The sequence below is a fragment of the Heteronotia binoei genome, chromosome 10 (assembly GCF_032191835.1).
Source record: "Heteronotia binoei isolate CCM8104 ecotype False Entrance Well chromosome 10, APGP_CSIRO_Hbin_v1, whole genome shotgun sequence".
Taxonomy (NCBI): Eukaryota; Metazoa; Chordata; class Lepidosauria; order Squamata; family Gekkonidae; genus Heteronotia; species Heteronotia binoei.
This window is the reverse complement of record NC_083232.1, coordinates 14,633,427-14,656,493: the sequence shown is the minus strand read 5'-3', so window position 1 is coordinate 14,656,493 and position 23,067 is coordinate 14,633,427. Positions and strand designations below refer to the sequence as shown.

At 46.6% G+C, this 23,067-nt stretch overlaps 1 protein-coding gene across 1 annotated transcript in view; it reads right to left on the bottom strand.

The window, feature by feature from the left end:
• Positions 1-23,067, bottom strand: part of LOC132578151 (sodium channel protein type 5 subunit alpha-like) — a 431,998-nt gene that overhangs the window by 86,857 nt on the left and 322,074 nt on the right. The window contains 1 exon segment of the mRNA XM_060248007.1: positions 4,106-4,260. Coding sequence (XP_060103990.1) covers positions 4,106-4,260 — 155 coding nt within the window.

Below are 23,067 nucleotides of genomic sequence, written 5' to 3'. Positions count from 1 at the left end.
TCTTCTTCCCCCCACAACAGACACCCTGTGAGGTGGGTGGGGCTGAGAGGACTCTCACAGCAGCTGCCCTTTCAAGGACAACCTCTGCCAGAGCTATGGCTGACCCAAGGCCATTCCAGCAGGTGCAAGTGGAGGAGTGGGGAATCAAACCCGGTTCTCCCAGATAAAAGTCCACACACTTAACCACTACACCAAACAGGTGGAAGCATGCCCCAACTCCATCTCCCAAATCACTCCGCTCATTTCCCTTTCCTGTGACTCCCTTTGGCCGAGGGTTGTCAGGTCCAATTCAAGAAATATCTGGGGATTTTGAGGGTGGAGCCAGGAGATGTTGGGGTGGACAAGCACGACTGAACTCCAAAGGGAGTTCTGGCTATCACATTTAAAGGGACTGTGCACCTTTTAAATGCCTTCCCTCCATTAGAAATAATGAAGGATAGGGGCACCTACTTTGGGGGCTCACAAAATTGGACCCCTTAGTCTGATTCTTTTGCAACTTGGAGGGTGTTTTGAGGTGAGGTACCAGATACTATGCTGCAAATTTGGTGCCTCTACCTCAAACAACAGTCCCTCCAGAGCCCCAGATACCCATGGATTCATTCTCCATTATGCCCTATGGGAATCGGTCTCCATAGGGAATAATGGAGTGCTCAGCAGATGTTTCCCTCCCCCCCACTTTCTAATAACCCTGTAGCAGGGGATGGGCCTCAAAACAGGAGATCCTCTAACCCCACCTGGGTATTGTACAGACACACAGGAAACCACAGCAGATGGATTGAACAACGCAAATTGCTGGTGAACTATAGTGCTACGATGAATGACGGAGAGCTGTGCAAAGCCGGAGTAAGGGATTTAAGAAGCACTGGTTCCAATCTTAGTCGCAGCTGAGAAGAAGAATTACAGAAACGTGAAGTCAACCTAGGATTCATGTTGCTGCCTGTTTGGTGAAAGAAATACAGCGGCTTTACAGTCTACAAGCGCTACCTGGCAACATCGCCCACCAGAGAAGAAAAGTTGGCAACTGGGTTTTGTGCTGGATTTGTAAATCGTGGCGTGATGACGGCAGGACACGCTAACTACAAGTGCCTGGGACTGTCACTTTAAGAACTTTGATAATGTTTTAAATTCAATGATATGAATAATGTATGTAATGTATGAGAAGCATAATACGCTCTTTTGATGTGTTCTATGAATATAATAGAATTTGGTTTGCAAAGGATTTAAGTGGTCTTTTAAGACTTTTTCACCAGCAATTTGTGTTGTTCAACCCACCAGGGGATTGGCAACACCATTTTGGCCTCTCTCCCTCCCTCCCTCTCTCTCTCCACCCCCTTTATCAGGGTCTTCGGCCAGCTGAAGACTTTTTAAATTTCATTTGGCATACCTCCAGTAATGGTTACCGGCCCTCCTTCCTGGCTCCGGTGTTGTTTGTTTATGTGTTTTTACTGAATTTATAATGTTAAGTATAGTTTTCAGTGGTTCAAATGTTCTAATGGTTTTTATGTTCCCTGCTTGGGGACCCTGATCAGGTCGAAAGGTGACCTAAAATATTTTAAATGAATAAATAGAGAAATATCCCTAGCAAAGGAATTGAAGGGATAAATTCCCTTTCCTTCTCCTTGTACATCCCCAATTCAAATGGCATCTGCAGTCATGTGCAATTTACTTTTGACTGACTGAGGAAGAGTCAAGATTTTCCTCATATCCATTATGGCCTCCAGAGACTTGTGCCCAAGAGCAGAAAGTTTCTCCAGAATGCCTCCTGCTGCTCCAGCAAAGTGGTTCAGAAGAAGACTTAACTTCTCTTCCTGATCTTCATCCACTCAAAATTATCCCCTCTCAGATTGTTCTCTCCCCACCACCAAGGTAGGGTTGCCAAGTCCAATTAAAGAAAAATCTGGGAACTTTGGGGGTGGAGCCAGGAGACTTTGGGGGTGGAGCCAGGAGACATTGGGGGTGGAGCCAAGAACAAGGATGTGACAAGCATAATTGAACTCCAAGGGAGTTCTTGCCATCACATTTAAAGAGACAGCACACCTTTTAAAATGCCTTTCTTCCATAGGAAATAATTAAGGATAGGGGCACCATATTTTGGGGCTCATAGAATTGGACCCTCTGGTCCAATCGTTTTGAAACTTGGAGGGTATTTTGGGGAGAGGCACTAGATGCTATACTAAAAATTTTGTGCCTCTACCTCAAAAAATAGCCCCCCAGAGCCCCCAATACCCACGGATCAATTTCCTATTATTCCCTATGGGAATCATTCTCCATAGGGAATAATAGAGTGCCTAGTAGACATTTCCCTCCCCGCCACGCTTTCTAAAGGGGGGGGAGGGCCTCCATACCAGGGAATCCCCTGCCCCCTCCCTCTCACACACACTTACCAGATCTTCCTCCGGACAACTCTACTTCCTGTGAAAACGAAAGCAAAAGAAAGGGAGGGGCCGTTCTCAGAAGCCCTTTCTGCTTCCTGCCCAGCCTTAAAGGGGCAGACATTTTGCAAACGGCTCAGGAGCTCAACAACATGAAGCCTAAAGGTATGTTCTCCCCCCCCTCCACCCCCACCCCCGCTTCCAGAGTTTTGAAGAGCGGGAGATGAGGCTGCGAACCCAGAAGTCTCCCGCCAGAGCGGGAGGTTTGGGAAGCCTACACCAAGGGAGGGAACAAGAAATATCGGACTCCTGTATCTCTTCCTCTCTGAGTGGAACAGCAGTTTGGGGGTAATTTTCAACGGAAAGGTATCAAGAAGGGAGACAAGAACTCCCCTCATGGTTTTCTGCTTCTGACCCCAACCTCCAAAAACTGAGTTGCATTTAAACTGAGTTTGAGGGAAGAATTATTCAACTGACCCATCTGTGTAGTTTGTGTTTCATTTGAACCTTTCCTTCAGATGCCTTCTTTTTCCCCCATCTTTTCAGTCTTAGGGTCAAATTAGATATAATGGCATCCTTGTGGCTGCCGCCAACCATTTTGAAGTCATTTAAAAATGCTGTGAGGCTCTGCTCAGGTGGCCATTCAAATGAGTTTTAAAATGGCTGTGGCACCCTCAAGGCATTTTAGAATGACTGTAAAATGGCGGCAGCATCCTTGTGTTATTTTACCATTACCTTAAAGTGACAGCGGCATCCTTGTGTTATTTTAAACTGATTTTAAAATGGCAGCAGCATCTTTGAGGCATTTTAAAATGGCTCCTTATGATGACCACAAGGATGCTGGCATGTCTAGTTTGGCTCTCTGATCCATAAAGTAAGTTTAGTGAGATAAGGGAGGAGATCATTCATGTCACCAGGGGTGGAATTCTAGCAGGAGCTCCTTTGCATATTAGGCCACACACCCCTGATGTAGCCAATCCTCCAAGAGCTTACAAGGTTCTTTTTTTGTAAGCTCTTGGAGAATTGGCTACATCAGGGGTGTGTGGCCTAATAAGCAAAGGAGCTCCTGCTAAAATTCCACCCCTGCACATCACACAAAGGCAAGGGAAAGGTATGCTATTCTGCACTTGATACTGGGGAGACTCTATCCAAGATAGGAATGGGCACACACTGTCTGACGAACTAAAATTTGTCATGAATTTTGGCCATGTTGTGGTTTGTGAAGAAATGTTCATGAAACTGAAGCACCCTCGTGAACTTTTATGAATTCTGATGCAGTTCATGGTGGTTCATGAAGGGGAGAAGGCAGAAGTATAAACCCCTGCTTTCTACTCTTCACCGAAAACAAGCTGAGTGCTCCCAGCCATTTAAACCCCTGCTTTCCGCTCCCCACAAAAAGCAGCAGGGAGACTTTAAATGGCCACAAACCATGAACTGCACTGCAAAAAAATGCGGGTCATGCCCATCCCCAGTCCCAGATAAAAGGCTGCTGATTCCCCACACACAGTCTATCACCTTCGCCCCCTTCTCTGCTTTCTGGGAGTTTGTCCAGAATGTCTCCTATCGCTCCAGCAAAGCGGTTCAGAAGAAGGCAAGACATACTGAATCACAGATGGGCAGGAGATGATTCTAGAAGATTAAAGATAATTAAGGAAAGCGCTCTTCACACACGTTCAGGAACATTTTTTTTTTTTAAAGACCGTGAGTAGAAAATGGTAAGTTCTGAAGCTTACCAGTGCTCCACTGCTAAGGAGGATCATAAATATGATGAACGTTTCGAACCAGCTGTGTTCAACAATTTGATAGCAGGTTTTTCGGATCCTCCACCAAATCTTCCCAGGAAGTTTCGTGGTGTCCACAGAACAGCAGGGGAGGAATCGGACACATGCTGAAAAGAGCAAGCGGGGTTGGAGAGAATGTTTAATGCCACAGGAGATGAAACAACATGCCCTATTCATGTTCTTACATTCGGGGAAGGGCCATGGCTTAGCAGCAGAGCATCTGTTGGCATGCGGAAGGTCTCAAGTTTGATCCCAGGCATCAACAGTTAAAAGGACCAAGTAGAAGGGGATGTGACAGACCTCTGCCTGAGACACTGGAGAGCTGCTGCCAATCTGAGTAGATAATACTGACTTTGATGGACCAATTATTCGATTTGGTGTACGGAAGCTTCAAGTTTGCATTTCAAGTCCTCTGCTTTTTGTGGCTGCTTTTGTAGATTCAATTCTCGTGGGTATGGAGGGTTGCTTGGGATCATACACAATTTGTATGGTATTTAGGCCCATGACATATTGTCATTAGTACGTATATGATACTGAAATACTAGGGTTGCCAACTCTGGGCTCAGATTATAGTTGCTAACCTCCAGGTGGTGGCTGGAGATCTCCTGAGATGACAATTGATCTCTAGGAGACAGAGCTCAAGTCCCCTGGAGGAAATGGCCACTTTGGAAGGCAGTCTTTATGGCATTATACCACAAACCTCACCCTTCTCAGGCTACAATCCCAAAATCTCCAGGTATTTCTCAACCAGGAACTAGCAACCCTAGTTGGGAAACTCCCTAGTTGGGACTTGCCAACCTCCAGGTGGTAGAGAGTACAATCTGAGAGAGGTCACTATAATGGATAACACAACAAAAAATGCAAGCTAGTGACCAATTTACTAAGAAGTATATAGAAATCAGTCCAAATGTCCAAAACATGTATATTCAAGTCCCAAAGTAGTGTGGTGACAAGCCAATCGATTAAGTACTTGTTTCTATCCAGTCTTCATCAGACCTGGGACCAATATTGATTCAATTATATGGATTTTTTACACAATTTTCAAAAAAGAGGGATGCGGAGCGTCTCCAGCATCAATTTCACCTCGGCTACAGCTCAGTATGTGGCTTCTTCTATATAATTGAATCAATATTGGCCCCAGGTCTGATGAAGACTGGAAAGAAACAAGTACTTAATCGATTGGCTTGTCACCACGCTACTTTGGGACTTGAATATACATGTTTTGGACATTTGGACTGATTTCTATATACTTCTTAGTAAATTGGTCACTAGCTTGCATTTTTTGTTGTGTTAACCTTCAGGTGGTGGCTGGAGATCTCCTGAGATGACAATTGATCTCTGGGAGACAGAGCTCAAGTCCCCTGTCGGAAATGGCCACTTTGGAAGGCAGTCTTTATGGCATTATACCCCAAACCTCACCCTTCCCAGGCTACAATCCCAAAATCTCCAGGTATTTCTCAACCAGGAACTGGTAACCCTAGTTGGGAAACACCTGAAGATAGTGCAGCCTAAGGAGGGAGGGATTTGTGGAGAGGACAGACCTCGGTGGAGTAGAATGCTACAGCAGCCATTTTTTCTAGGCTCTAGATTACTGAATGGATCTCTGGGAGATCTCCAGGCCCCATCTGGAGGTTAGCAACCCTATGAAATACTAAAACACAAATTACATTGGAGAAATACATGCAGTTTACAGGATAAAACTTCAGGGAATCAGAAAGGGACATAAAACAAAGCCAGCACAGAGTCCAAACTGGAGAGCTAGTTTGGTGTAGTGGTTAAATGTGCAGACTCTTATCTGGGAGAACCGGGTTTGATTCCCCACTCCTCTACATGCACCTGCTGGAATGGCCTTGGGTAAGCCATAGCTCTCGCAGAGTTGTCCTTGAAAGGGCAGCTGCTGTGAGAGCCCTCTCAGTCCCACCCACCTCACAGGGTGTCTGTTGTGGGGGAGGAAGGTAAAGGAGATTGTGAGCCGCTCTGAGACTCTTTGGAGTGGAGGGCGGGATATAAATCCAATATCATCTTATTCTTCTTCAATCAACACATAGGTTGAAATGGGATTGGTAGTGGCCAGGGGTTACAACCGAGAGATACTAGAAATCTGAAAACATCCAGATCCACCGAGAGCCACAACTAATATTTCTGAAAGCTTGCCATCGCCTCCAGAATTGTTTTTCAGTTTTGCCAGTGTCTATTTCCAAATCCTGCTGAAAGATATTAGTTAACTTGATATAATGTCTGACTTGATAATAAAGCGACTAATGCGTTCACGTGCGAACTAACCAAGTTGTTATGCGATAAGCAAGCAGCTTGTAAAGCACATGATTCTGATGACTAAAAATGGCTCATAGCTTATCAAGGTCATCTCACAAATTAAATACAAAAGTACGATAATGTTGGGATACTCGATTTACAGTCTCTGGCTTTACAAAAACACCCTCAAATCCTTGGGTAACACAATGAGCCTTTAACCATTCCCTGTTGGTCTGGTAATGTTGTGAGCACAAGATATAACCAAATATATAATAGTATAACCTTCATCCATTTAATATTAATCTTCAATATTAATAATAGAAGTGACCAGTGACTCACAAAAGCTCATCCCCTGTCACAGGTTTTGTTAGTCTTGAAGGTGTTCCTGGACTCTTGCTCTTTTCTACATTATATAATACAACCTTCATCTATTTATAAACCTCCTACAGCTAAGCGGGAATAGAGATAATTTTACTGCTACATACACCAAAGGAGGAGGATTGTGAAGAAAGCCCAAAGTGAGATAAATCAAGTCCACTGTCAAGTTTTTGTCAATGCTGAGTAAGACCTTATGGCTCTTTCAAATGGGATGTTTGACCCAGTTCAGATTCTGAAGCCAAACAGATTTTTGGGGGTAATGCATTTTTTTTGTACAGCTTTTTGGTAACTTTCTCACACAAAAAACTGTCTGATCCCTTTTTCTTCTCAGTTCCCCCCACTTTAGAAGTGCTTCTCCCCTTTGATGCAATCGATCTGAAGGTTGTTCCCTTTTGTGGCGTTGCCGCTGCAAACCTGAGCTCTTTTGGCACACCTTGTCTGCTAGTGGCAGATCAGCTGTGTGAAGGAGCTACTTTCCCTATGCAGGATATACAGGGAGGTTTGCAAGGTATTCATTCAAGTGCTGACTCTCCCTTTTCCTCCTCTGTCTGACTCCCCCTTTTCCTCCCATCTGGTCTTTCAGGAAGATGTGGCAGCACGATTGGTCCTAGACCAGGGGTGTCAAACATGCTGCCCAGGGGACAAATTAGGCCTCCAGAGGGCTTGTATCAGGCCACCAAGCAACTGGCTGTCATTTGCTTCCTTCTGCATAACAGCTTGCTTTACAAGGCTCGCTCAATCGAACAGGAGCTACAGATCTATTTTCTCCATTGACTGAGGCTTCTTTGGGGAGGATGGGGGGGTGGAGGGAGAGCTTGCTTTTCAAGGCTCTTTCAATTGCACAGCAGAGCTACTGAGCCAAGACTCTCTTCCTTCTATTGGCTAAGGCTCCTTCCCCTCCTGGTCTCCAGGGAAGGAAGGAAAGAGCCAGAGCTTTCTTTGCCCAGCTCCCTGGATCCCATGGGAGAGATATAAAGAAAGCACCTTTGAGATCTACGAGTACTAACGATTTAAGCATGATTAAGTTTTTAAAAAAAACCTTTGTGTTTGTCTGTGTCCTTTATAAAGTTTATATCTCTACTACCTAATCTTAAATAGGTACGCACACGGCCCGGCTCGACACGGCTCAGCCCAACAAGATCTCATTTATGTCAGATCTGGCCCTCATAACAAATGAGCTCAACACCCCTGCCCTAGACTGTCTGGCACCCTAGACAAGGCTAACTTCTGGAACCCCCCCCCCCTCCTCAGCTATGATAACTTCACTGAGTCACATGGTGATGCCCAATTTGGTGCTCCCAGAAGGCTGTAGGCTTGTCAATCCCCAGGTCCCAGCGGGGGTTCTTCTGCTTTCCCAGGCTCCTTCCCGCCCCCAGTCAGCTGGCTGGTGGGGGGAAGCCCCGCCCCCAAAGCCACTATGTGACTTTCCCCCTCCGGAGGCTCCAGTCTCCGATTGAAAGGCTTCCTCTTGGGATGGGGTGTCTGTGTTACTTGGAAGAAGTTGGCTGCAACTTGTGAGTAGAGAGGCCAATCCCTCGCTTCAGAGTCACCAGAAACGGGGGGGGGGGACATCTGCTGAGCACTTCATTATTCCCTATGTGAAGATTGATTCTCATAGGGTATAATGGGGAATTGATCTGGAGGTTTTGGGGGCTCTGGGGGAGCTGTTTTCTGAGGTAGAGGCACCAAATTTTTAGTATAGTATCTAGTGCCTCTCCCCAAAGTACCCCCCAAATTTCAAAACGATTGGGCCAGGGGGTCCAATTCTATGAGCCCCAAAAGAAGGTGCCCCTATCCTTCATTATCTCCTATGGAAGAAAGACATTTAAAAAGGTGTGCTGTCTCTTTAAATGTGATGGCCAGAAATCCCTTGGCATTTAATCATGCTTGTCACACCCTTGTTCCTGTCTCCGCCCCCAAAGTCTCCTGGCTCCACCCCCAAAGTCCCCGGATATTTCTTGAATTGGACTTGGCAACCCTAGAAGGCTGGCACCAAGGCAATCACCTAGTTTGCCTAGCGGTAGGGCCGGACCCGTGTGGCAACACTGGAGAAAAATTAGTGTAAAGTAAAAGCATGAAACGGTCCATAGTGGGTGGTAAAAAAGAAGGTAAAGGTAGTTCCCTGCAAGCACCAGTTGTTTCCAACTCTGGGGTGCTGTCGCATCACAACATTTTCACGGCAGGCTTTTTACGGGGTGGCTTGTCATTGCCTTCCCCCGTCACCTACACTTCCCCCGCAGAAAGCTGGCTACTCATTTTACCGACTTTGGAAGGATGGAAGGCGGAGTCAATTTTGAGCTGGCTACCTGAACCCAGCTTTCGTCGGGATCGAATTCAGGTCGTGAGCAGAGAGTTCGGACTGTAATACTGCGGCTTACCACTCTGCACCGCAGGGCCCATCGTATTGGGTGGGGGAGATGCTAAAACAGGCTTTGGGGGGGGGAAACCCCAGAGCTAATCAGCCGTTGAGGCATGCCACGGGACACTTAGCTCTGCTTGCTCACTGGGAAACTTCCCAGTAAGCTCCAAGGCCAGCCTACCTGTGTTAGAGGCCTCTTGCAGAAAACCGCTTGAAGCGTTTGCCGTGACTCATGCACAAGAGGCAAAACTTTACTGAGGTCTAAGGGGTAATCTGTTAGCGGAACAATGGCAGCGCTCTTGATTCAATTTAAAGGACATGTGTCATTTCTCACTTGTTCCTCCCCAACAGGGGAGGTATTCAGTCCTATCTGTCCAGCACAGTCATTTTCTTTTCACAGTGGGCAAGCCCCTCCCTCCCATTCAGCTCTGCCAAAAATCTTAAATTACATCATGAGAAATTTGCAATGTGAAATGGCTTTAAAAAAAAAAAAGAGTTGTTCATAGAGTGTTCTAAAACAGCAGGCTTTTACTGCTAAGACAAGTGGAAGATAATGCTGGGTTGTCACTGATTGGCAACGCTCCATCAGAGAGAAATGTCTGCAAATGAATTATGGAAAGGCAGAGGCCAACGTACTGTACATTGTGTAGAAACATCCCCTGCTCTGTATGGAACGTCTTCAAGGCGCAAGTAGTGTGGATATGGATGGGAAAGGTAGGTAGTCCTACATCATGGTAGTTTGTAGGTAGTCCTACAAACGCCAAACTGCTTTTTGGCGATTTACGTTTGAGCGGCTTTTGCGACGGGAGTTTCCGGCGCAAAAGGCTGCTCCGCGGCATTTAGTGCGAAATCCGCGCAGATCCTGCGCGGTGAAGAGGGGGTCGCGCCGGCTGGAGGTGAGTGCGAAAATGACCCATGACATTTTCTTGGCAGACTTTTTACAGGGTGGTTTGCCATTGCCTTCCCCAGTCATCTACACTTTACCCCCAGCAAGTTGGGTGCTCATTTTACCAACCTCGGAAGGATGGAAGGCTGAGGCAACCCTGAGCCAGGTACCTGAACCCAGCTTCCGCCGGGATCAAACTCAAGTTGTGAGCAGAGCTTGCACTGCAGTACTGCAGCTTATTACTCTTATATTATGGCAAACTCTTTTAACCAAGTGGTGCTTGTTCAACAGCGGCTCTTCAAGGTCTTCTTGAGGAGGTGCAGCATTGTGTTTTTTTTTAAATGCAGACTTGTGTACTTACTGGAAGTTCTTACAGAAGCTCTCCCAGAAGTGTAAACGGGTAGTTCTAGGAATCATTAGAAATTCTATGGTTTTACCATAGAGTTTCCAAGAATTCCTAGAGCTACCTGTTGTAACTTCTGATAAGAAATCAGAGGATTTCTTATCAGAAGTTACTGGGAGCTTGTGCAAACCAAACAGAGAATCATGGCAAAGAGTGACAGGAAAAAAACCCCAAAGGGTGCCATGATAACCAGCCTCACAGAGACAAAAAATTGAAGAAAATTTGGAAAAAATTCAATATAATCTATTTACACTCTCATACAAAATATTTTGAATATTTCCAGGATTGGACTGTTTATTTACTTATTTGCATCCTTCTCTTACACTGAATATGGGTGCTTGTTTGTCAGGGTATGACTTTTAAAATATTTTGTATGAGAGTGTAAACAGATTGTATTGAATTTTTCTAAATTTTCTTCAGTTTTTTTGCCACCTACTGGGAGCTTGGCACCCCTATCTTGAGCAAAAGCCTGGTACTGTGGATCCTTCTTTTGTGGACTGAACTTCTTATATGCAAAATCTGCTCACCCACTCAGCTACATTCCTCACACCTGAGCTGCATCTCTGCATACAATCTTCCTGTGAAGAGATTTGTGTGCTACCAATTTTAACACTCTCAGCTTCAGTCCCTGAACATTTGGGTATTTTGTTACAAGAAAGCTAAGTAAAGATCCACAAAAGGGGATGCTGTGAAAATCTGCCATTTGGTGTTCCCTAAGCTAAAATTGAATATAATGAAATTAGCACAGAACTGAACCAGAGGCCTTTTTCAATGTATTGTTGTTACATTTTTTATCCTTGTTCATTTGTCTAGAAGCTCGCTTTTCTTCTGTCCTTCATTTCATGCTCATACAACCCTATGAGATAGGTTTGAATCTGGGAGACTAGCTAGGGTTGCCATCCTCCAGGTGCTGCCTGGAAATACCGTGGTATTACAACTGATCCAGAGAATGACAGAGATCAGTTCCCCTGGAGATAATGGCTACTTGGGAGGGGGCACAATGGCGTTGCAAACCAATGAAGTCCCTCCTTCCCCTAAAACCTGCCTTGCCCAGACTCCAAAGACCTTTCAAAGCCAAGTGTAGCTTAGAATGTGGATCTAAATGTTTAGATGAAATTATCCCCCTGCCCTGAGGCATGGGGCGCCCATTTTGGAATTGTCTCTGTGGCACATGAACAAATTTGTCTTTTCAAAGCACTACTATCACACTTTGTGGAAAAAAACACTTTCATGGGTTGTATTGTGGAGTCCCACAAGAAAAGAAAACCTTGTTTGTGGTAGCAAAAGACATCGTGTTTCAAAATCACCAAATGCCTGAACTCTGAAAATACACTTGTAAACAAGGCAGAAAACACCCAGCATTAATAACAACTAATATTTGTATTTAGGGTTATTTTCCTGTTTCTAGAACATTATCTTGTTTTGGTGAGGTAAATTTTCATTAGGTTACCAGGAACCAGCAGATTATGGGGGTGTTTTTTTGGGGTGGTGGTGGTGGTGTATCTCTAAACAGCACTTAAAAATGCCTTCCTGGATCAGTGTTTTCTGAAACAAATGTCGTATTTTTGTATCCCAGTTTCTGAGGGGGTAATGAGGTAACAACACAACGCGATGGGAAAAGATATGATGTATACCTTTGTGCTGAGTGCAATACTTCCTGCCTCACAGAAAAAACTTTACTGAGACTGAGGGCTGGATTACAATTTTGTCACAAAAGGAGATTTTCCTGGGGAACGCTGCCCCCTCAGAGCAAACTTTGTGCTCCTACCCAAACGTCAATTTAAAAAACCCCACAATTCGGTACAGTCTTACATGTAATTGCCATTAGGAAAAATATGCTGCACGTTTACGAATGCTCTGTTCTGATCTGTGAGGCAAAAAGGCAGCCACGGTGCAGATGACTCATGACAAATATTCAGATTGGCACCTCACCAGCGTCACACCACATGTAACAACTATGTTTCTGGGAAAATGTGCTTGGTCACCAAGAGCATGTTTTCTCTTTTGACTGTGGGGATGAACAGAAAACAGGAACTGCAAACCATCTGTGTCCCTCTGAGGCACACACATGACTATTGCTGTGTGATGAACCATGTTCTTCCTCCAGCACCCACAGAGAAATCTTCCTTGCTAGTTTTAAAGACAAAATTCATTCTTAATTTACAAGGGGAAATGCATTGCTCTGTAGAGAAAAATCAACAGACACTTTTAACCGTGTGTGTTGGCTGATGTCAAACAGAATAAGGGAACTGATGATGTTTATTAATATTACGTTAATATTATTTGTTTCTTTAATATTAGCGAACCTGGCTACAGGAATTCAACCCAAGTTTAGTTTCAGAGTGAACAGAGAATCAGGGGATAATGAAACTGACAGGGAACATTTCCAATCAGCAGAGTTAAAAGATCTTGCAACAGAACAGATTTTTGATAAATTATTTTTGTGTCAGGCTAGATGACCTTGATGGTCCCTTCTGTCTCTGAGATTAAGTAACTAAAATAAATACATAAAAACCCTTCTCTGCCATCACTGTGACCTCACAGGTCTGCTGTATGTTTTAGTCTAAGGGTGTCAAACATGTGGCCCGAGGGCCAGATCTGGCCCTGGGAGGGCTCCTATCAGGCCTGTGAGCAACTCACTGCCATCTGCTTCCCTCTCTCGTTCTTGCTTCCTTCTCCATCCCAGCTTGCTTTGCCAGGCTTGCTCAATCGCACAGGAGCTACAGAGCAAAGCCTCTATTTTCTCCATTGGCTGACCAGCACATGAAGCAACTTATGTACAAAAGCTCACAATGCCCAGCCATGTCATGTTTTCCCCTGGGTCTTAGGTTCAAAGCATCGACCATGAGATTTCTGTAATGCACATCAATAGATCAAAAGTAAGCTTGCAATTTACAGACACACACCTGAACAACGCCTGAACAGCATACTCAAGATTGCTACAGCACAGACATTGTCCATAGATTTTGATGCAATTATTCAGAGCAAGAGGTGTCAGTTATCAGAAACTCTTAAATAAACAAAATATTGCAAGAGTGCTGATCTTTTAAGCATTCTTTAAAAAAAAATCTTTAATTGTGTTTGTGTCCTTTTTATATCTCCACTACCTGGCATTACATTTTATGACACACATGGCCCAGCCCCTCAAGGTCTCATTTATGTCAGATCCGGCCTTCATAGCAAATGAGTTTGACACCCCTGGCTTAGTCTAAGTCATTCTGGGTCTTTTGGCAACAACACTGTAATAATCTCACACTCTGCTTCACATCCCCCAGCTTCCTGGTAAACCACAGAGCAAGGGGTTTACCCAAATGTAGGGGAGTCCACCAAGGAGTGACCCTGTTTAAAGCCAGCCCATTTTTCTGGACAGCTACAAGGGCCTCCCCAGAGTCTTCTGGAAAGCAAACATGGTGTTTTGTTTTGTTTTTTCAGAAAACGCCCAGCAGGAGCTCATTTTAGCGGCTGAAGGGAGGTAGCTATTACATCACAGCACCGATAATCCCACTGAATGATTACTGTTATAAGAAGAATTGCAGATTTATACCCCACCCTTCTCCCTGAATCAAAGCAGCTTACAATCTCCTTTATCTTCTTCCCCCACAACAGACACCCTGTGAGGTGATGCATTTCAGGAGGTTTCTTCTTGTCTGGTTTTTAGCCCTCCGTCCAGGGTTAAATGCGCTCTCTCTCTCTCGCACCCACCGTCTCACATTGTTGCCAGCACATTTCTCCCCCCCCCCCCCCTTCTCAAAGGAGGACAACTTAACCTGTACAACTTCTTGTGGTGTCGGGTTCCGAATCGTTTTCCACACAGGCAATCCCAACAACTGACTGCTACTTAAATCAACTTTTGCACGGCACTGAACAATGCTGAATTCCCAATGAGGGCACACCTGTACATAACTCTGTCCTTAGCCGTTTTCTTGCCGCAAGGAAACTCAGTATGTTTGCTATGATACGCTCTCTTTTTTAATATCTGTAACCACTTATCATGATATGTAGGTCACTGTCTTATCAACGGAGTGCATTATCTAGGCAAAAAAGAAACACCATTTTGCAAGCTTCTTGGAAAACAGAAAACATCTGGAAAGGAGCTTACAAATAATCACAGACGGTGGAGTGCTCGCACTTCTGTACCGGGCCTGTTGCTGTCAACAGAATTAATGTTTCATTGCTGCGTTTAAGCAGAACTGCCAAAAAAATGCCTAGGACCTAAGGATGTTTGCATGCTCTCCAGGGGTTCTGTTACCTCGTTCAGTCATCTTTCCTCATGCCCCCATGCCATTTTGCTGACCAGAGAACATAAGAACGTAAGGGAAGCCATGTTGGATCAGGCCAATGGCCCACCCAGTCCAACACGCTGTGTCACACAGTGGCCAAAAAACCCAAGTAGCATCAGGAGGTCCACCAGTGGGGCTAGAAGCTCTCCCACTGTGCCACCCCCAAGCACCTAGAATACAGAGCATCAATGCCCCAGACAGAGAGGTCCATCTATGCCCTGTGGCTAATAGCCACTGATGGACCACTGCTCCATATGCTTATGCAATCCCCTCTTGAAGCTGGCTATGCTTGCAGCCACCACCACCTCCTGTGGCAGTGAATTCCACATGTTAATCACCCTTTGGGTGAAGAAGTACTTCCTTTTATCCATTCTAACCAGACTCTTAATGTTCCAAGTTCTATAAAAAGACCGATCTTAGGTTCATGCTAGAGGTGGCCCAGTGGTTTCGGAATCTGTTGTAGCCTGTGATCTTAATTTACAAATACCTGGTGGAAGAGCACCATCTTACAGGCCCTGTGGAACTGTGGGAGCTCTTGCAAGGCCCTAACCTCCTCAGGGAGCTTGTTCCACCAGCTGGGGCTACAACATTATGCCTAATGTCCCCATTTGCCTCTTCAACACGAGACTGCCTGGTTTGAAAGGCATGGGGTCTCCATCCAAATGGCAGCCTTGCATTCCCTATGCATTATTCCTCTTTGATCAGGTGTGTTTCTGACTGCAACAATTCTTTGGGAGGTGCACACTCATAGATTGATGACGGTTCAGCTCGCCTTATTCCCCCTGCTTGTCCCCCTCCCGACGCTCCAGGGAAGAATCCTATGGAACAATCAGCCGGAACAGAAACTCATTTTGAACAGTGTGGCCTTTCAAGAGATTTCTCCCTCTGCTCCCTTGCATATCTGAGCTGCAGAATTAAACCGAGTGAAAATCTCCCCACGGGTGTCATGCCACATCCCCGCCTTTCGGTGGCAGGTAGAGTTTTGAGGTTACCGAGTGCCGACACATTTTAATCTGAAAAAAAGCAAAAAGATCGTCTCAAGCAATTGGCTGACGGTTACCAGGAATGCACAATTCCGCTCTGCCTTCCGTTCAGTTTTCATTCAGAAAATTAATTTCGGAACTGGCACACAGGCAATTTTGCTGTGGCTTTCATGCCTCCCTTGAGTCTAGGGTTTCCAACTCTAGTTTGGGGAATTCCTGCAGGTTTAGGGGTGCAATGTGGGGAGAGCAGATGTGATTCCATAGAGTCCACTCTCCAAAGAAGCCATTTTCTCCAGGGTAATTGCTCTCTGTCATCTGGAGATCAGTTTTAATGCTGGGGGGATTACAGTTTTGGGGGATCTGGGGAATCGCCAGGCCCTGCTTTGAGACTGGCAACCCTACTGGCTTTTGTATGCATGCAGTTTGGTGTAGTGGTTAAGTGTGCGGACTCTTATCTGGGAGAACTGGGTTTGATTCCCCACTCCTCCACTTGCACCTGCTGGAATGGCCTTGGGTCAGCCATAGCTCTGGCAGAGGTTGTCCTTGAAAGGGCAGCTGCTATGAAAGCCCTCTCCAGCCCCACCCACCTCACAGGGTGTCTGTTGTGGGGGAGGAAGGTAAAGGAGATTGTGAGCCGCTCTGAGACTCTTCGGAGTGGAGGGCGGGATATAAATCCAATATCTTCATCTACCTCACAGGGTGTCTGTTGTGGGGGAGGAAGGGAAAGGAGATTGTCAGCCGCTCTGAGACTCTTCGGAGTGGAGGGCGGGATATAAATCCAATATCTTCATCTACCTCACAGGGTGTCTGTTGTGGGGGAGGAAGGGAAAGGAGATTGTCAGCCGCTCTGAGACTCTTCGGAGTGGAGGGCGGGATATAAATCCAATATCTTCATCTACCTCACAGGGTGTCTGTTGTGGGGGAGGAAGGTAAAGGAGATTGTGAGCCGCTCTGAGACTCTTCGGAGTGGAGGATGGGATATAAATCCAATATCATCATCATCTTCTTCTTCTTCTTCTTCTTCTTCTTCTTCTTCTTCTTCTTCTTCTTCTTCTTCTTCTTCCCCAGTTTACCCCTATACCACATCTGTGTACACACAGCTCCTGAAGCTTTCTGAGGGTTCTCCCTCCTCCTTCCCACCTACCTCGTCCACTTTAATAGTACATGCTGGGCGTGCCAGTCCCCAGGTCCCAGCTGGGTTTTTTCTGCTTTCCCAGGCTACTTCCCGCCCCCAGACAGCTGGCCGGCGGGGGGAAGCCCTGCCCCCAGAGGACTATGTGCCTTTGGAGGCTCCAGTCTCCGACTGAAAGGCTTCCTCTTGGGATGGGGTGTCTGTGTTACTTGGAAGAAGTTGGCAGCAACTCATGAGTAGAGAGGCCAATCCGTTGCTTCAGTCGCCAGAAACGGGGTGGGGGGGGGGAGGGAAACGTCTGCTGAGCACTTCATTATTCCCTATGTGGAGATCGATTCTCATAGGGTATAATGGGGAATTGATCTGGAGGTTTCAGGGGCTCTGGGAGAGCTGTTTGAGGTAGAGGCACCAAATTTTCAGTATAGTACCTAGTGCCTCTCCCCAAAGTACCCCCAAAGTTTCAAAACGATTGGACCAGGAGGTCCAATTCTATGAGCCCTAAAAGAAGGTGCCCCTATCCTTCATTATTTCCAATGGAAGGAAGACATTTAAAAAGGTGTGCTGTCCCTTTAAATGCGATGGCCAGAACTCCCTTGGAGTTCAATTATGCTTGTCACACCCTTGTTCCTGGCTCCACCCCCAAAATCTCCTGGCTCCACCCCCAAAGTCCCCAGATATTTCTTGAATTGGACTTGGCAACCCTAGTAGGTGCAGCTGCATAACAATCCCTGGATGAGCTACACCACCTATTTTTCTACAAAATGACCCTCTGGTTAAGAGTGGCAGACTCTAATCTGGAGAAGCAGGTTTGATTCCCCACTCCTCCACATGGAGCCAGCTGGGTGACCTTGGGCCAGCCACAGCTCTTTCAGAGCTCCCTCAGCTGCTAAAAACAAATCTAACTCCCCATTGCTCAATGCCAAGAGCTAGAACTCGCAGCTGCCAAACACTCTAACGCTCTAGCTCCTGGCTATTCTACCAAGAATGGCATCCGATAATTTAATTTAATTTAATTGAGTAGTACTGATTAGAATTTGGATTAGGATTTAGAAGACCCAGAATTTGGGAAACTGATGAATCGTGAAGTTTGCTAGGTGATTCTCAGCCTAGCCAACCTCACAAGAAAACAGATTCAGGTGGGGAGCCGTGTTGGGCTGAAGCAACAGAACAAAGACGAAAATACCCGATGAAGTAGGGGAGGGACGGTGGCTCAGTGGTAGAGCATCTGCTTGGGAAGCAGAAGGTCCCAGGTTCAATCCCTGGCATCTCCAAAAAAGAGTCCAGGCAAATAGGTGTGAAATACCTCAGCTTGAGACCCTGGAGAGCCGCTGCCTGTCTGAGAAGACAATACTGACTTTGATGGACCAAAGGTCTGATTCAGTATAAGGCAGCTTCATATGTTCATATGTTCAAGCGCTGTATGCATACAAAAGAAGAAGATATTGGATTTATATCCCGCTCTCCACTCCAAAGAGTCTCAGAGCGGCTCACAATCTCCTTTCCCTTCCTCTCCCACAACAGACACCCTGTGCGGTAGATGAAGGTATTGGATTTATATCCCGCACTCCACTCCGAAGAGTCTCAGAGCGGCTCACAATCTCCTTTCCTTTCCTCCCCCACAACAGACACCCTGTGAGGTGGGTGGGGCTGAGAGGGCTCTCACAGCAGCTGCCCTTTCAAGGACAACCTCTGCCAGAGCTATGGGTGACCCAAGGCCATGCTAGCAGGCGGAAGTGGAGGAGTGGGGAATCAAACCCGGTTCTCCCAGATAAGAGTCCGCACACTTAACCACCACACCAAACTGGCTCTCCATTTCCATCTCCAATTTCGCTCTGCCTTCCGTTCAGTTTTCATTCAGAAAATTAATTTTGGAACTGGCACACAGGCAATTTTACTGTGGCTTTTATGCCTTCCTTGATTCTAGGGTTTCCAACTCTAGTTTGGGGAATTCCTGCAGAATTCAACTTGGTTGGTCTTAAAGGTGCCACTGAACTCAAACTTTGGTCTACCGCACAAGGTTACTGTGAGGATAAAATGGGAGAAGGAAGAATGATAATGTATGTAACACAAACTGAGAATGCCGATGAATGGGCAAACACGAGAGCATTGCAATTCCCTTCTGAGATGACGCATGCGCATGAGTGCATGTTGATCTGGGTAAGATCTATGCGGAAAGATGAGGAAGAATGGAAAGAAATTTGACAAACTGCATACAAGCACCAGCCCTTAAGAAGTCCAGGAATTAAAAGGCACCAGGTTTGTTTGTTTTTAGCAGGAATTCCTTTGCATATAAGGCCACACCCTCCTGATGTAGCCAATCATCCAAGAGCTTTCAGGGCTCTTATTCCAGGGTCTACTGTAAGCTCCAGGGGGATTGGCTACATCAGACGTGTGTGGCCTAATATGCAAAGGAGTTTCTGCCACAAAAAAGGGACCAAAGCTGCATTCCTAAAGCATAATTTGGTGCCATTCCACAAACAGGGCCGAGTGATCTAGAGCTTCAAAATCTGGGCAGAAATTCAGATGGGGAGAATGTTGAAGCATCTATAATGAGACCTAAGGGAGGGACAGAAGCTAGAACATTCCCACCCACCCAAGGGCTGTTGCCAAAACAACACAATTCTGCTCTAATTTAAATTAATTATTTAAATTAATTTATTGGTTATCTAAATTAGATTACTGTTTCATTAATTGGCTAATTTGAGGAAACTGTATCTGTGGCAAATTAATTGGGGAAGAGTAATTGATTGGGAGGGTTTTATACTTAAGGAGCCAATGGAGTTAATTAATTAATTATTTTTTAGCTAATGAATTAATGGGTAGATTTGGGGTGGGGGTTTTAATTAAATAACCATTAGACACTATTGGCAGGTTAGCATAATTGATAGATTGGCTAGAGAAGGGAGGGTTGAGCAGGGAGTAGGTTCAGCTATTTCACCGGTCTGAAGTTCTGGTGGACACCAGCAGGAGATGACTGGCCTGGGGATTCCAGTACTCCTGGGGAGGGGAAGGTATGACGGTGGGAACAGGCAGAATTATAAGGGAAGGAGGCCGAGGCATGACAGTGCTCGATCCCCTTCCAGCCTGTGTCTCATCCCAACAGTGGCAGGTAGTGGGGCCAGGTTAAATTACTCGCCTCCGTCACTGGTGTTGTGCAATGCCAGGCCCATAAATAATAAGACCTCTACCCTTCGGGAGTTCCTGCTTGAGCAGGATATGGACCTGGCATGCGTGACCGAGACCTGGGTGCGCGATGGGGAGACCGTAGCTCTCTCCCAGATGGCCCCCCAGGATGGCGGGCGGGGGGGAGGGGTGGCTCTATTCATACGAGAGGCTTACTCCTTCTGGGCTGTCCCGGCCCCGGAGATCAAGGGCACTGAATGTGCCGGTCTGGCATGGGACTTTGGGGAGGTGTTGGAGATCTGGTTGGTGTACCGACCGCTTAACGCACCAGCTGGCGCCTTACCGTCCCTGGTGGAGGCCGAAACAGGCTGGGCATTGGAGTACCCGAGGCTTTTGATCCTGGGTGAATTCAATGTCCATGCCGATGACGAGACCTCCAGTCAGGCGATGGACCTAGTGTCATCCATGGCGACGCTAGGACTCTCCCAAATTGTTACAATGCCCTCTCACCAGGCGGGGCACATGTTAGACTTGGTCTTTGCGGCGGGAGTTTTAGTGGACGATATTACTGCTGAAGCAGTGCCATGGTTGGAGCACTATGCCCTTAAGGCTCGTGTGGATGTCCCACCCCAAGCCCATTTAGGCAGCGAGCATATTTTAGCTCGCCCACGGAGCCAGACGGCTCTACGGGATCCCTGGCCTACTGGCGATTCCTTGGATGACCTGGTGGAGTCTTGGAATGACAGACTCTCCAGAGCCATCGATAAAATCGCACTTAGGCATCCTCTGCGCCCTCATCCAAAGCCGGCACCTTGGTACAACCAGGAGTTGCGGCAATTAAAGCGAGGACTCAGACGACTAGAGAGGCAATGGTGGCATACTTGAGACGAAGCGAATAGAACATCTTATAGAGAGTTTATGAAGTCCTATGAGATGGCAGTCAAAGCCGCAAAGAAAACATACTTTGCGTCTAAGATTGCGTCTGCAATTTCGCGCCCGGCACAATTGTTCAATACAATGCTGCCACAAGGCAGACCAAATTCTAAGGAATTTGTGATCGGCTGTGAGGTTTTTGCGAATTTCTTTGCAGATAAGATTGCGTCGCTCCGTCGCAACCTCCCCACCACATTGGAGACAGTATGCGAACCCGAGGCTCCGTGCTTGTCTTCGGATCGTGTTCTGGACTGTTTCAATGTTCTCAGCCTGGAGGAAGTTGACAGGATCCTCTTGTCTGCACGCCCTACAACTTGTGATATGGACCCTTGCCCCTCCTGGCTTATTAAAGCTTACCAGAGGGAACTCAGATATCCTGCACGGGATATCATGAATAGATCCCTGATGGAAAGGCATTTTCCAGCACCTCTTAAAGAGGCGGGTGTCTGGCCTCTCCTGAAAAAAATCAACGCTAGATCCGGCTGAAATGGCACACTATCGGCCGGTCTCGAATTTACCCTTTTTGGGTAAACTCATTGAGAGGGCAGTGGTGTTGCAGTTACAGTTTTCTGGAGGATACTTCTGTTCTCGATCCCCATCAGTCCGGCTTTCGCCCGGGTCACGAGACGGAGACAGTGCTGGTTGCTCTGGTGGATGACCTTCAGCGGCATCTGGACCGAGGTGGCTTGGCGGTACTGATGTTGTTAGACCTATCGGCAGCATTCGATACGGTTGACCATCGGTTGTTGACTTGCCGTCTCGTCGACGTGGGGATTCAGGGGCTAGCCTTACAATGGCTTTCCTCTTTCCTCAATGGTGGGGACAAAGGGTGGCGATTGGGGGTGAACTGTCCCGGAGGCACACGCTTGATTGCAAGGTGCCTCAGGGGGCGGTGCTTTCCCCGATGTTGTTCAACATCTACATGCGCCCCTTTGCCCAGATTGCCCGGAGGTATGGATTGGGTTGTCACCAATATGCTGATGACACCCAGCTCTATCTACTCATGGACGGCCGGCATGACTGTGTCCCAGAAAATTTGGACCTGGCGTTACAAGCCATGGCTAGATGGCTCAGGCTGAGTAGATTGAAACTAAACCCAGCAAAGACAGAGGTCCTTTGCTTGGGTCAATGTGGTCCGGGACGGGAAATTCCCCTACCAGCCTTTGACGGTGTGCCATTGACAATGGCACACAAGGTCAAGAGCTTGGGGGTACTATTGGAGCCTGCCCTGACAATGGAGGCCACTGCTAAGTCCGCATTCTTTCATCTTAGGTGGGCAAGGCAGCTGGCCTCTTTCCTGGAACACGACGATCTGGCAACAGTGATCCATGCAACAGTCACCTCAAGGTTGGACTACTGTAATGCCCTTTACATGGGGCTGCCTCTGTGCCGAACCCGGAAGTTGCAGCTAGTGCAGAATGCCGCCGCCCGGCTGTTATTAGGGCTCCCCATGTGGGAGCACATTCAGCCGGGGCTCTGCGGACTGCACTGGCTGCCAATAATATACAAGGTTTGGTTCAAGGTGCTGGTTATTACCTTTAAAGCCTTATATGGCCTAGGACCTGCCTATCTTAGGGACCGTCTCTCCCCACATGTTCCCCAGAGAGTGCTAAGATCTGGTTCTCAAAATCCCCGGGCCAAAGGAGGCCCGTCTGAAGTCAACCAGGGACAGGGCCTTTTCGATTACAGCCCCTTGCTGGTGGAACCAGCTACCGGAAGAGGTGAGGGCCCTGCGGGACCTTGGGCAGTTCCGCAGGGCCTGTAAGACAGTCCTCTTCCAGTTGGCATATAACTGACCGGTACCTGAAAAACCCCAAAGGAAGGTTGAAGGATAACACATTGATAGATCGTTTTCTTGTTTTCTTGCTTTAACTGCTGTAAACTATGTAATGTATTTTAATATCCATTAATCTTATTGTTAGAATTTTATGTTGTGAGCCGCCCTGAGCCACCTCGGTGGGGAGGGCGGGATATAAATCGAATAAAATGAAAAAAAAAATGAAAATGAAAAATGCTCTGAGTTCCTCCTCCTTTTCAGTGTTTAGGTGAACTTATTTTATGTGCTAGTTCATTGCTGTTCATGTTTCACATGTTGTTTCCCATGATTCACGCTGTAGAGCTAGAAACGAGAAAACGCATGTATTGACATCTGGATTCAAGGTAAGAGGTGATACACATTATGTT